This window comes from Eublepharis macularius, chromosome 3, assembly GCF_028583425.1.
Source record: "Eublepharis macularius isolate TG4126 chromosome 3, MPM_Emac_v1.0, whole genome shotgun sequence".
Lineage (NCBI taxonomy): Eukaryota > Metazoa > Chordata > Lepidosauria > Squamata > Eublepharidae > Eublepharis > Eublepharis macularius.
In genome coordinates, this window is record NC_072792.1 from 79,514,387 (window position 1) to 79,528,163 (window position 13,777).

Here is a 13,777-nt window from a genome sequence, read left to right on the forward strand (position 1 = left end):
AAATAGAGAGATTTGCCGTCTGTACATACTAAAATAATTGTAACCCCTTTAATTATTTAAAGACTGATAAAGTAATATTATATAAAATTATGAAATCTGAGTTACAATAGTAATAATGTGGGCTGGAAAAAAAAACTAAACATAAATGTATATTTAAGAGCAATATCTACATCTTTACAGCTTGAGTCTCAGAGCACATGTGCGGGTTCCTCATTGGACCACATAGTGCCCCTGGGGGTTGTTTCAGGTCAAGTCTATTTATACCACAGTCACAATCTGAATTGGGCACCGTGCATGTAGGTATTGAGGAAATCCTGCAGCTCACATCTGAAACACGGATGGACACCTGACATATTTACTCTATAATGGGTTTGATTTTCCAATATAAAATATAAAATCCAAAAGACTATAATTATGATAAGCTCTGTTTCATGCTTAAAACAGATTGTAACCCACCGGAAAAAATTGTTTAGCGAGAGAGAGAGAAAGAATCAAAGCATTCACATATAAGTGATACTTATATTAGACATTAGAAAACCATCTGGATCCATCAAGCTCCTGGTGAAGACCATCCTAACTGGCTCCGTACCCTTTCTGAAGTTCCGAATATACCTCACCAGGTAGTGGTCAGTCCATAATAAGGGCAGAGTGAAAAATTCCCCACTACTAAACCATGCTCTTGTTCCCAGCGATAACCAAACCAAAACCTTTCCATCACAGCCGCACATAGCAATTTTGGGAGAGGGAAGGGTGTGTCTTGGTCTCATTCAAAAACTGCTTCCCAGTCAACAAAACTCCAGGGATTCTAGCTGGGATGGATTTGGGGAATTATAACTATTAAAGTTATTTTTACTATCAATCAGCAAGGTAATCTACCATGTTAAGAGCAACAGTACTTGAACAGACACAACTAGTCAAACAAAAGACTAATGGACATTCATTTGATGACTCTTAAAGTTCTCATTATATAGAGCTGACATGTACTTTAACACAATTCTTGCTGTTATAAGTCTCTATCTTATGATGGATCTGGGGGCAGGCTTGAAATAGCCAATTTGAACCAGTATGATTGAACCAGTAAGAATGGAATCACTAATTTTTCAAGGGAAGCAATGAACATTAGCTAAGAAGGACAACACCTAGTTAAGAATAACCATTTAATACTTACTTGATGTAGTAGGGCACTTTATTTGGCGATATTGCCCTCTCCCAGGGGCCCTGGACAGAAGCTGTTGACAAAAAACAAAAACAAAATATAAAATCAAATAAAAGAGACATGGAGGTCAAGTTCAAAGCAAACAGGAAAGACAACATTAATCTCTGGAATTACAATTTTACTCTTGGCCAAGCTGATATGGGTCTGTTTGCTCAGTTGCCCACAAAGGCTGAAAGGATTAACCTGCTGTTCAGAAATTTCTGCTCTAATCTGAGTGAAATTGAACTCATTCGGCTGCAAAGATAAATGCAAAAACCTCTTCACTGCTAAACTTAAAGAAAAGATAAGAAATGGAAGAAGCATGCAGTCTGCCTTTCTGCTGCACATCTTTTTAAAGTTTCTCTGGCTGCCACTGCCCGCTACCTTTTCTCCATATTTTCTTCTTGATTAATGTTTCTTATCATGGTAGGAACAAAAATGCATTCTAGTTTACTACCAATGATGGAAAGACTTGCCTGCTCACTACGTTCCTTATTCTTTTATACAGAACATTTCCATTATTGCTTCCCCGCCTAAATAACCTTTTTAGTTTGAACATAATTTCAAATAATGGAAATAAGAAGTAATACAACTTAAATAAAATTCAAACATGCTTTTATAAATAGACAAGTGAGGAAGCACAAAGACTTGCAGGGGGCTCGTGATTTTTCCTTCTCCCACCATGTCTTCTTTCCCTTCCATGTTCCCATAGCCTCTCCCCCTTTTCCTGCTTCCTTATCTCCTTCCCACCCACCTTGTCTTCCCCTTATCTGTACTTTTCCCTGTCTTCCCACCAAGCAGCCTCTCCCCTACGGCCCAGTTGCATGGCACCAGCTGGAGCTTGTCCCAGTTGCATGGCAGGGAACCTACAAGGATTTTCAAGGGGTACTTCACTTTTTCCTATATCCGCTTCCCTGCACTATATCCTCTTTCTCTCCTCCTGGCACCGTCCATATGCTCACCTTCCCCTACATCCTTCTATCCTTCAAACCCACTAAATAACTTACCTTATATCTCCCCCCTCCCTTCACCTATATTTCTTAAATTTGTACTTTTTTATAATGCCTTTTTTCTCATGTTGGGACCCAATAACTTACATTATTCTCCTGGCCTCCATATTGTATTTACAACAACCCTGAGTGGTAAAATAGGCTGAGCATGTGTGACTGGATCAAAGTTACCTAGTGAGTTTCCACAGCAGAGTGGTGATGTGAACCTGGGTCTTCTAGATTTTACTTTGAAACTCTAACCACTACACTACACATAGGATTGCTAGGTCCCCTGACCCTCCCAGCGAGAGGGGGGATCCCAACACCTGTGTCTTCTACTCACTGGCATGCGCTCCCAACCCAGTGCAATGATGTCACTTCCAGGAGTAATGTCATCATGCAGGTCCTGGAAGTGCTCCCGGGCTTTGTGCCAGGCCAATTTGTGCCCTCAACTGGGCTGAATTGGCCCAGAGTGAAGCATGGGAGTGCTCCTGGGGCCTATGTGATGATGTCACTCTGGGAAGTGATGTCATTGTGCCATGCCAGGAGCACACCCTGGGAGGCCCATTCCCGTGCCTTTCTCCCCAAAGCCAGGGGAGTATTAACTTTCAAACAGTTTGTAGTCTGTAGGCATTTTCACTGTTGTATGTTTTGTTGAATGTTTTACATCTAGTTTGGGTGAAGGGGGGATATTGGTTGCTGTAGCATTACTTGAAGCTGCATTCTCTTTTTCATAGTGGACAATAACTTTTCAAGTCAAAACAAATCATCCCAGAACCATAGATACCTAAATAGACTTGATATATTTTTAATGAAGGCAGCAGTCATTGTCACTGGAATTAAATGCTTTGGAAATTAAAAAATAATTCTTTCACGTTCTACATAATTGGATTTAGTGTTCCTTTAATGGATTGCACTGAGGCTGTCTATCATGCAATTTTTGCTCTGTGGCATGATTCCAGTCTTGCCTAAATTTGAGTTGACAAAGTATGTGGTACTGATTACAACTTTGCTCTAGGAATCATTATCTCGTGCTTAGAACTGTTTTTTTTTTCCTTATCTCTGCCTGCCAGTAGAAGTTTAGCATCTGTTACAAAGCTGGACTAGATCATAGACATGCATGTTGAATTCCAAGCAAACCATTTTTAGAAGTCAATAAGAGGAGACTGCTGGGAAAAGTTGTTATGGCCAGAGAGCTCCCCTCTGTGTATTATTTATGTCCAAAATACGTACATTCCTCTGTTTGTGGAAAACAATTCAAAAATGTCTTTCTGTTCTGGTTCTGCACATTGTTTAGAACATGTTATTAAATAAACTCAAAAGTGTCCGAAATATTAATTGGAAGAGGGAAGTTTGTTTCAGTGACCCTGCTGTTCATTGTAAAACTCTACATTACCTATTTTAAAATTTAAACTATACCACAATTGAAAATACTTTTTGGTTATTTCCAAATCTGTGTATGTATTTATTTATTTATTTTACAAAGTAGAGTTCAGCAATATGCTAATACGCTCAGAATTATGTTGTGTTTTAAATTAATTTTAGATGGAATTTTAAATTAATGTAACATCTAACTTATAGCCCAATCCTGAGGGAGGGGGAGTGGAAATAGACCAAGGGTTACACTGTCATAACCCAGACTTACACTGGTGTAACCACCTCTACGATGGCACTATGCCATGGTGCCACTCTGCTGCTGCCTCCCACTGACATTTGGCTGTGGCAGCCAGGCACGGGCATGAGTGTGCTGCAAGTCCCTGCTTTGGCACCCAGGAGGATGGTCCAGGAGGGCAGGGGGTGAGTCAGTCAGCTCCTTAAACCGTTCTAGGCCTAGGAATGGCCACCGCAGTGGCAGAATATTACACCATGAAAAACAGAGATGTAGCCCATAGGAGCCCTTTCTATGGGAAAAATCTGCTTGCACCCCCACCTGACCCTGCCCAAGTGGCTTGGTGGAGCACAGCATGCTGACTACTACGGGGACCAATCCTCTCATGCCCCCACAGTGGCCAAGTCCATGCCCCGGCAGCCAATCAGTCTCTTGCACACCTTACATAACCTTTGGCCAGGGAGACACGGTGCCAGATAAGTAGCGGTGTGGACGGAGGCCCTGCCTGAGAGCCCCCTGCCATGTGGACTTAGAGCATGGGGTGGGAGAGGGTCACACTGTGGCAGGGCAAGAGTGTACCAGGGGGACTTTGTAAAATCTGAGGAGGTCTGTGCACTCACCCAGGAGAGGAGAAGTGAGTACAGTATGTCTGACTAAATACTGTCACCCAAGTTCCCTTGCAGGTTATCTGACTCACATGCCACTTGTGTGGACTTGGGAACGGGTGGGGACTGAGTCACTACATTTTCAGACTACACCTTGGCTTGATCATAGAATTCTTGGCTTTAAGGGATGAAAAACAATTATCTATATTCAGTACAGTAAGTCTAACAATAACAGTTTGCATATGCTAATGACTATTGTCAGCCTCCACCATGAGCGCCACTATGCTGGGCACCAGTATGCCTGACCTTGATTCTGGGAAGCCATCAGGGGCAGTGCAGGCTCTTGCTCTGTGGAAGGAGGAGTATATATCGTCCTTGCTCCCTCTAAGTCTACTCACAGGCCTGCTCAACCTGACAGAGTCCTGTCTGCCTCCCCTTTCTCAGCCTCTGCCTTCTTCACCTCCTCTGGGCTTGTTCTTCCTCCTATTCTTCATTTCTCTCACTCCTACTTTTTCCAGCTTTTCTCTCCAAACTCCACCATGCTCCTACACAACCCACCCCACCCTGTGGGTGGACTTCCTTTTTATCCCTTCATCTCTTCCCTGCTCCACCTGTCAGCCACGTCCCCCCTTCCTACACTCTATCCATGGCCCTGGACGACTCAGGCAGTTGCACCTGGGCTTGCTCTGTTGGCTGATTGAGGCAGGTACACTTGTGTCTCCTTGGCTGGCTGTCAAACTTTTCTTGCAGATTGCCTCAGGCGGTTTCACCTGGGATTGATTTGCTCCTGGCTTCTGCTGGAGCAGGCTACTGCCTTCTAGCTGGCCTGCAGGCTGGGCTGTGGCTCTGTGCTGCCTTGGCTGCCTCTTCTCCCTGTCTGGTAAGGCTGCTGGCTGACTGCCTTTGCTTCCTGCATTTCTTCCCTCAGGTCTACTCCCCTCCTGGGGGTCCTCACTCTCTCTGCCCAGCCCCCTGCCTTCCCACCAGAGGGTGGGGCTAGCTGGCTTCCACCTGCTTTGCCTGACTCTCTGAGGCTTGGGCGCTTCTTTGCCCTCCTGTGGCACCGATGCCTCCTTCCCCCCTTCTGTTGTTGGTCTGCTCTGATCCTGGGTGCCAGTTTGGGTGGCTGTCCCCCAACTGCCTCCCCTCCCTTCTCCCAGTAAGTCCAGGAGCTGAGCCTCAGACCCCAGACAACTATCAAGTTAAAACTGTACTTAACACATGAATAATGCATAGGGTTGCCAGCATCCAGGTGGGACTTGGAGAGCTCCTGGAATTATAACTGCTCTCCAGACTAGAGCAATCAATATCCTTGGAGGAAAGGCAGCTTTGGAGGGTAAACTCTATTGCATTATACCCTGCTGAGGTCTCTCCCCTCCCCCAAACTCCCTAGATTCCACTCCCAAATCTCCAGGAATTTCCTAACCAGGAGCTAACATTCTTAATAATGTAATATGATTCAATATCTATCTATGGGCAAATCCACATTACTCATTCTAAGTCGCATGTTCCCCGCATTCCCCACGCAATCCCGAGTGCCGGTCACATTACCTCAATAAACAGATGCATTTCATTCGCATTTCTCCTGAATATGTGGTCACAGGTTTTCAACGGGAGTTTCACGGTGGCCGTGAACGGGCCAATGCACAATTTACGCTTTTTTTATAAAAAACACCCCCCTTCCTGTCTCTCCGGCCGTTCCGAGAGTTCCTATTGGCTGATTCAACTTGCAAGTGCTCCATAGTCTGCAAAAGACTGTTTTTGACTTCATAGCATTGCATTTATTGATTATGCTGTTTCTGAATCAAATCTGGTAGTCTGAAAAATCATTTTGGGGTGAATCCATCCTCAGAACGGACTCGCGAAACTTCCTTTTTAACTTTTTTTAATTTTTTTTATTTTATATTACTGTAATATCGAAATTATGAAATATCGAAATAATGACACTCCAAGGAAGTGAAACTTCAGTAAAATTCAGGCACTGAACTGTCCTGCATAGGAAATGCCCACGAAAGCTTCCCACATGCTTCCAAATTTCCAAAAAAGAAACGGGAGAGAGCCATCAGTGCTGTCAGTGGGGGAAAGAGAGGCATCATTATCTTCAATGATGTTTCTTTATAAGGCAAGATCGAAATAACGGAAAAGTGTGCTCAAAAATTTTTTTTTTAAAAAGGGCAGGAAAAAAAGGTCCCACCCAAAAAAGCGGTTTTCAAGCGGCCGTGTGACCAGAGGGACGCGCAAGAAAGATGGATTGGAAGCAGGAATGTGAACGAAGAGGAAAAAATCGCGGATTGGAGGCAAACGGAAGATATCCGATAAACATGCGGGTAATGGGTGAATGTGGATTTGACGTATATATATAAAGACAAGTGTCCTGACTGACTTATCAACACCCAGCCCAAACCCCTGTACCTAGAAGTGTGAAATTTGGCACGGATGTTCCCTTTGTGGTATAGAGGCTCAGTAAGAAGGGATTTTAAGAAATTCACCCCCTAAGGGGGTAAAAGGGGGTAAAATGTGTTGTCCCATATGGATACAGCTTCCCTGTGTAGCTGGCAGGGTGCTCCCCCCCCGCCATTCTCCTCTGAGGCTATTTGCATATGCGGTCTTGATTGGTCATCTCTCCAACATTCTAAAGTGTATATACTTGCTATTGGGAGTCACTGAATGTGTCCTGAGGTAAAAATACACCTCCCAGTCTAGGGTTGCCAATCTCTCAGTGGGGCCTGGCTTTCCTGTGTGGCTGGCAGGCTGATGGGTCAGCTGTGGAACTATGTGTTCTGAGGTAAAAATTAGGTAAAGAAAATTGTAGACAGTTGAAGAAAGACAGTACAAGACTCCTGAAAAGGGATTTTATATAAAAGTCAGTATGGCAAATGAGTTTTTAAATGTTCATGGGAAGATGGTGCACGACCTTTCTAGGGGCCATTTCAATGCGAACCTCTCACATGAACCTGCTGAAGTGCCCACCACACCGCCCCTCCCTCAGTTCAGCTCCATGTCACACCTCTTGCAGCCATCATCTGTTACTGCTCCCAAGAAGCCTCCTGGCAGACGTTGTACAAGATATACCAATGCTAAAAGGAGGAAGTAACTTAGAGATGCAGCGAAGAAATATGCACATTGTACTCCTGTGGTGCACTGAGCAGCAGTGGCCAAATACCAGCAAGTCCCGAGTTGAAGGGAAAGATGACCATCCCTGCAGGCCTAGGCACAATACTGATGAACCTAGCAGACCTAACAGCCAGGATATACCCTGATATAACCACTATCAGGAAGTAGTCCATGGACGGGCTGTACAAGCATGCCATTCTGACCCCCAAGAATGACAAGGCCACCATCATTAATGAAACACAACTTAACTCCCTCGAAGGGACAGAAATGGAGTACAGATCTGTGGACTCAGTGGTGCAAATGGATGATGCGGTCCACTACCCTGAGGAGTTCCTCAACATGGTCAACCCTCCTGGCTTCCCAGCCCACAAACTTCTCCTCAAAGTGGGGGCTCCAAAGTGGGGGGAAACCACCAATGAGGTCTACAAAGAGGTCATTCAGTAGAAAAAAACGGTTGTACGTATTTTTCACTTTATTTATTGCACTATACTCTTTTCCTTTTAAAATTCTCTTCAATAAATGTTACATTTCGAAATTCACTTTATCAGTTTTAGGCATCAACATGCTCCGTTTTACTCAAACACATTTGTGAAGCGCGGGTACTATGCTATTATACTACAAAACCAACTAAAAAATAATCCATAAACCAAAAATGTTACATACCCATAAATATTATAACTGGATTTAAAGTAGTTAAATACTATAGTGAAGCACGGGCATCAAGGTAGTTTATATACAAGTTTGTGGTAATAAGAAATATAAGTAACTTTTAATGACAATAGTGTATGCTTTAATCCATTGTGCTCTATGAATCATATACTTGGCTGTGCTTTTCAAGCTACTGCACAAGTTAATTAAATCTTTGGGGCTCTGATATGAGGGGCTTAAACATACATTTAAGGTTTGAATATCAGAGATGACACATTTGCTACTGAAAATATGAGGAATACCCTGTGATCATTCTCAGAGGAATTCAATAATGTGCAATAAATATTTAAGATACTTCATTACATTACACTAACGTTTTATTTCAGCATAACTGACAGCTGACCCCTCATTCATTTATTGAGTGACACCCTTGTTTTGATTCATAATTTTCTTTATAGATAAACAGTACTTTCCCTACATATTTGTGATTTTGATACACATTAAAAAAAAGCAGCTGCTTTAAGTCTTAAGCCTTAGACATTAAAACGTTAAGAATCCACTAGGTCATATACATCTGATTTTCAAAGCAGATATATATCTGATTTTCAAAGCAGATAAATATTGTAGGAAATGAAATTTACTTCAAAATGACACCTGTTTTCATTCTGTATAGATAAATACAAAAAAGTATCCAAAATAAAGTGATAAAGAAAAAAGTGAACTCTATCATCTTAAAGGTTAGTACTTTTCAGATTTTCTAAGCGCATTTCTTTTCTCTCTCCCCTTTTCACATAATTTTATGCTTTTTCAATGTTCCAGACTATGAAGACTGTTCCTTAAGCACACAACTTTCATGAATACTTTCCAATAACCTTTCATTGGTCATGTTGAAGCTTGGTGCTGAGATCACAATGAACATTCATTATGTATTCTGGGAATGTCTGAAAATGACTGATGACAGATTCTGGCTCCAAACCTTTGTCAAAAAATGGTTGTTGTGATTTTCTTTTTTAAAATTTTTGGATGATTGTTCAGGAGAAAAGGAATTTTCTGCAACTAGCTTTATATAATTTTCTGCAACTAGCTTTATACTAACATAAAACAATCTTTATTTTATTGAAGTCAATGAAGCTTGCGAATTAAATAATTAAATAGCCTGGGGACAGGAATACTTTGATTCTAAACATACACTGAAACTAGTTGTTTCCTTATATTTCCGTATTTAACTCCCTACTAGGAAGAAGCTATATTGGCATAGGCATTTGGATAAGTAAAAAGGAAATTCAAACTTTGATTATGAAATTTTAAAATAAAGATAACAGTTTTACAGCATTGTGTAAAAATAATAATTTTGAATTGGACCATCATTACCAACTTCACTTGCCTCCAGAAATGCTGATTCCAGGAGAGCCTTGTATATGAAAGGTTGCACTGAGAAAGTGGAATCAAGTAAAATCACCCCACTGCTGAAGAGGGAGGTGCAGGTGAATTTGACCAGTTTCTCCTCTTTACCACAGATGTCATGCTGACTCCCTCTGACCAGCTCAGTGGTTCTGATTTGGAGTCCACAAGGGAAGAGCCAAAGAGCCCAGGTTGGTAGCTAAGAAGGATCAGGAGGATCAGGGAGGGCTCAGCACTGCACAACTGTCTGCTGACAATGTATCATCAACAACAGAAGCCACTCTGCCAGAGCCTGCAAAGGAAACTTCACCACCAGATGCAGCCATCAAACCCCCACTGGGCAGGACTTGAACATGGGCGTGTGGCTCCCCATGACTCTTTCCCACTTCTAAATGCTGCAGCTCAACTATTATCAGGAGCTAGGAGGAGAACACATATCACTCCCATTCTGCAACCACTCCATTGGCTAAACATCAGTTATCAGGCTGAATTCAAGGTTTGCAAAATAGGTGGCTGTACCTGTAATAAACTGGGAGGAAAAAAGGGGGGCAAAACCCTACAGGATACAAAAAATGATTCTTTATATAATATTTTCAAAATTCCAAAAGTGCAATGTGCTCATAACACTTCATACAGTGTCTTCAAAGTTTCAAAAATGCAACGTGCTCATAACACTCCATACATGATTCAATACATATTACATAAACAATCTTACAGGGTAGGATGAATTAAAGATGATACCATTTAGATAACCAGTTCATGAAATATTTTCCAGGAGGAAACAATCGCTGTAAAGGACACTGCCGCCCACACCGGGATGAATGAATGTATGGCTGGTGCTTACTTTTACTTGGTGGTTATAAACAGAAGCTCCTGAAGAAGCAGGCGCGAAATCTGTTCACAGCCAGCCTCAGATTTAGAGATTGAGAGCGTTCCAGGGGAGAGCGTTCTAGGGTGTGCTATCCCAGGAGGAAGCACCCCCCAGCGATTGTTTCCTCACTGGCAATTACATCTGCACCATGCTGGAATGAAACAACAACTAAGATATTTCTACTTTAAGTTATGACAACATAGAAGGATAAACTGACTTCAAACAAAGACTCAAGCCTATGTAGGCTATTCTCTCCCGGAAAATATTTCATGAACTGGTTATGAGCACATTGCACTTTTGGAATTTTGAAAATATTATATAAAGAATCATTTTTTGTATCTTGTAGGGTTTTGCCCCCCTTTTTTCCTCCCTGAATTCAAGGTTTGGCTACAAAGCCTTCCCTGGACTTGTTCCTCATATCTACAGAAATGCTTCTTCCTATGCTCCACCACTGAATGGAGCCTTACGCAAGTGCCACTTTGCACATGGGAAAAACCAGCAGCTTACCTGTACACATGCATTCTATTTGGTGGCCCCCACTTTATGGAACGGCCTCCCTGAAGAGGTTAGGAAAGCTCCTACTCTCCTGGCTTTCTCCAAACTATGCAAAACTGAATTATTCAAGAGTGTTTTTTTCTGCTTAGATAGGAGGGCTGTAAGGTAAGAAAGCAGTCTCAAAGAGTTCTTTCAGCAAAGGGATAGGGAGTGATTATAGACTTTACTGCTACTGCTGTAAGTATGATTGACTACTATTATTACTGTAAGTATGATCCTACAGGCTAGTTCCTATGCTGTTTAATATGTCAGTCTTAGAATTGATTATGCCCTGTTTCAACATTTCTTGAGCTCTGTATTGGATTTCTGCTGGTGTAAATCTTTGCAAATTTGCATGTATATACCCTCTTACATGTTTATTGAAAAGTCTTTAGAACTGACTACTGACTCACACTATGTAATCTATTTTGAGTCCCAATGAGAAAGGTGAACTATAAATAACATAAATAAATAATATTGCCTCAGCTAGCCCACTCCGAGGACAAAATCCTACTCTGGGTGAAGGTGCCCAAAGGCACATGAAGTACGCACAATTTCTTAGGCGTGTGTATGTGTATGTGTATGTGTATGTGTATGTGTATGTGTATGTGTATGTGTATGTGTATGTGTATGTGTATGTGTATGTGTATGTGTATGTGTATGTGTATGTGTATGTGTATGTGTATGTGTATGTGTATGTGTATGTGTATGTGTATGTGTATGGAGAAGCAAGTTAATGAAGCTGCAAAAAACTCTCAAAATGCTTTCTTCCAACTTTGTCAAGCCTGGAAGATGGGTTGCTATCTTTGCTTGTCTAATTTGGCCACCTAGATCCATGCTATCGTAACATTGAGAATACACTTTTGTAACATACTCTACATGAGTCTGCCCTTGCGGTTAACTCAGAGACTCCACTTGCTACAGAATGCTGTGGCTCTGTTGTTCAGTTATTATCAGAAGCTGGACAGAGCATGTACATTACACCCATGCTGCAGTCGCTTCATTAACTTCCCACCAGTTACTGGGTTCAATTCAGGTACTGACTATCACCAAGCCCTTCATGGCCTTGGGCCCTCACATCTGTAGGATCATCTCTCCCCCTATGTTCTGCCACCACAATTCCACTTACCACTTCATGGCCTTCTGCAGGAGCCACCCTACAAATGGGCAAAATCAACAACCACCTGTACATGTGTTTTTTTCTGTTTTTTCCATCCCTTGTGGAGTGGCCTGCCTAAGTTGGTCAGAAGGGCTTCCATATTCCTATCATTTCTCAAACTATGTAGAACAGAGTTGTTTAGTAGACCTTTCCATAAGGATAATATAAGTATACTGGAGTATACAAGGAAGGCACTCTATAAAAGGAAACGGGCTGTGGATTATACCACTATCTATTGAATGTATTATCAGTTTGCAGCACGAATCACCCTGCTGTCACTTCATTGTTTTTCGCTAATGTAACACCATGTTTCATCATTATATCCACGTTCTGTATCATACCTAATATGCTATGCTCACCTAGATTTTGGTAATCCTATCCCTAGTACATTGCTCATTAGATGTCTCTTCATATTGATTGCATTTACCTACACTATGCTTACTAGTTAAGGGAGTGAGGAACAAATATCCTGAGCTGTAAAAATCACAGAAAAAACTGTTTTTGAGCCTTATTTCCATCTCTCCAGAGCAGATACACTGGTCTGGGCTGCTTGGTAGTCACAGAAACCCCCCCTCAGAACATTCTGTGATCTTTTTCAATTTTGAGTTCTTTCGACGGCGCTACCCCATCACAGTGGCACATGGGTACTTCTTGATTTTTGCTCCCCACCCCCATTTTCCCCCCAAGGCAACTGATCACATTTATTCCTTCCAGTGTGATAACAGAGCACAGAACTGTCGCCTCCCAGAAATGCCCCTTTATGCATATAAATGCTATATAAATATGGTAAATAGCACAAAATATGGAGCAACACGGTAAGTATGGCAGCAACAAAACACAATTTCCCGTGCAATAACAATGTCTCCCTATTTTATTTACAGTAATTGCATAATTTAACAGAACTATACCACATGTAACCAGTTCTAGGAAAAATTATTTTGCAGGCGTCATATATGCTCCAAAGTCCATACATAAAGTGTCCAGTGCTTCAAGTGCTCTATTAATATTGCAACAGGTATTAAAGTGCAAATGCTTCCTAGCACCATGTACACATTAATTATTTCATACAAGCTCGCCTTATATTCCAACTGGAGTTGGGTATAGTCCAAGATTTGGTTTCTGTCAGAATCAGACTTAGTGAGCATCAATCTAGAATAAAGAACAACGTATTAGAAGCCCCATTGGTTCCACATTATCAGGAAAAGAAGCACAGTGAGATGGATATGAGCTTCACTGTGCTGTTTAAGACCCATAAAAGGGGTCATGAGGCAGCAATAAGAGAGCTTCGTCAAAAAGAGACCCTTTGGATTTATAAACTGAATAGTCTCATACCTAATGGTTTGAATATAGCTAATGACTTTACCTGTTTTTTGGGCTAGTGACCCTCAGATTGTGGATCACTTTAAGAAAGGATACTATACTAATTGGGCGTGGAAGGGCTGTTGTAGATAAGATGATTATGAGATAATGGATTGCAAATGGTGAAAATTGGAAAACTGATGACTAATATGGAGTGGTAGCTGCATGAAACTTTGAGTGAGTACATGTGATATTTATTGCTGTATTGTAAATGTAAATTATTGTAAGATGGTGTGTAATATGTGTTATTGCATGTTTTTCCAGCAACTGTGTTCTTTGAGAAAGAGTTTGGA

At 41.6% G+C, this 13,777-nt stretch overlaps 1 protein-coding gene across 2 annotated transcripts in view; it reads right to left on the reverse strand.

Annotated features, from left to right (window-relative positions):
• The window catches only part of DMD (dystrophin), a 2,144,806-nt gene that overhangs the window by 217,078 nt on the left and 1,913,951 nt on the right, over window positions 1-13,777 (reverse strand). For both annotated transcript variants that reach the window (XM_054973282.1, XM_054973283.1), the window contains one exon: window positions 1,169-1,229. In XM_054973282.1, coding sequence (XP_054829257.1) covers window positions 1,169-1,229 — 61 coding nt within the window. The remainder of the gene's footprint in view (window positions 1-1,168; window positions 1,230-13,777) is intronic.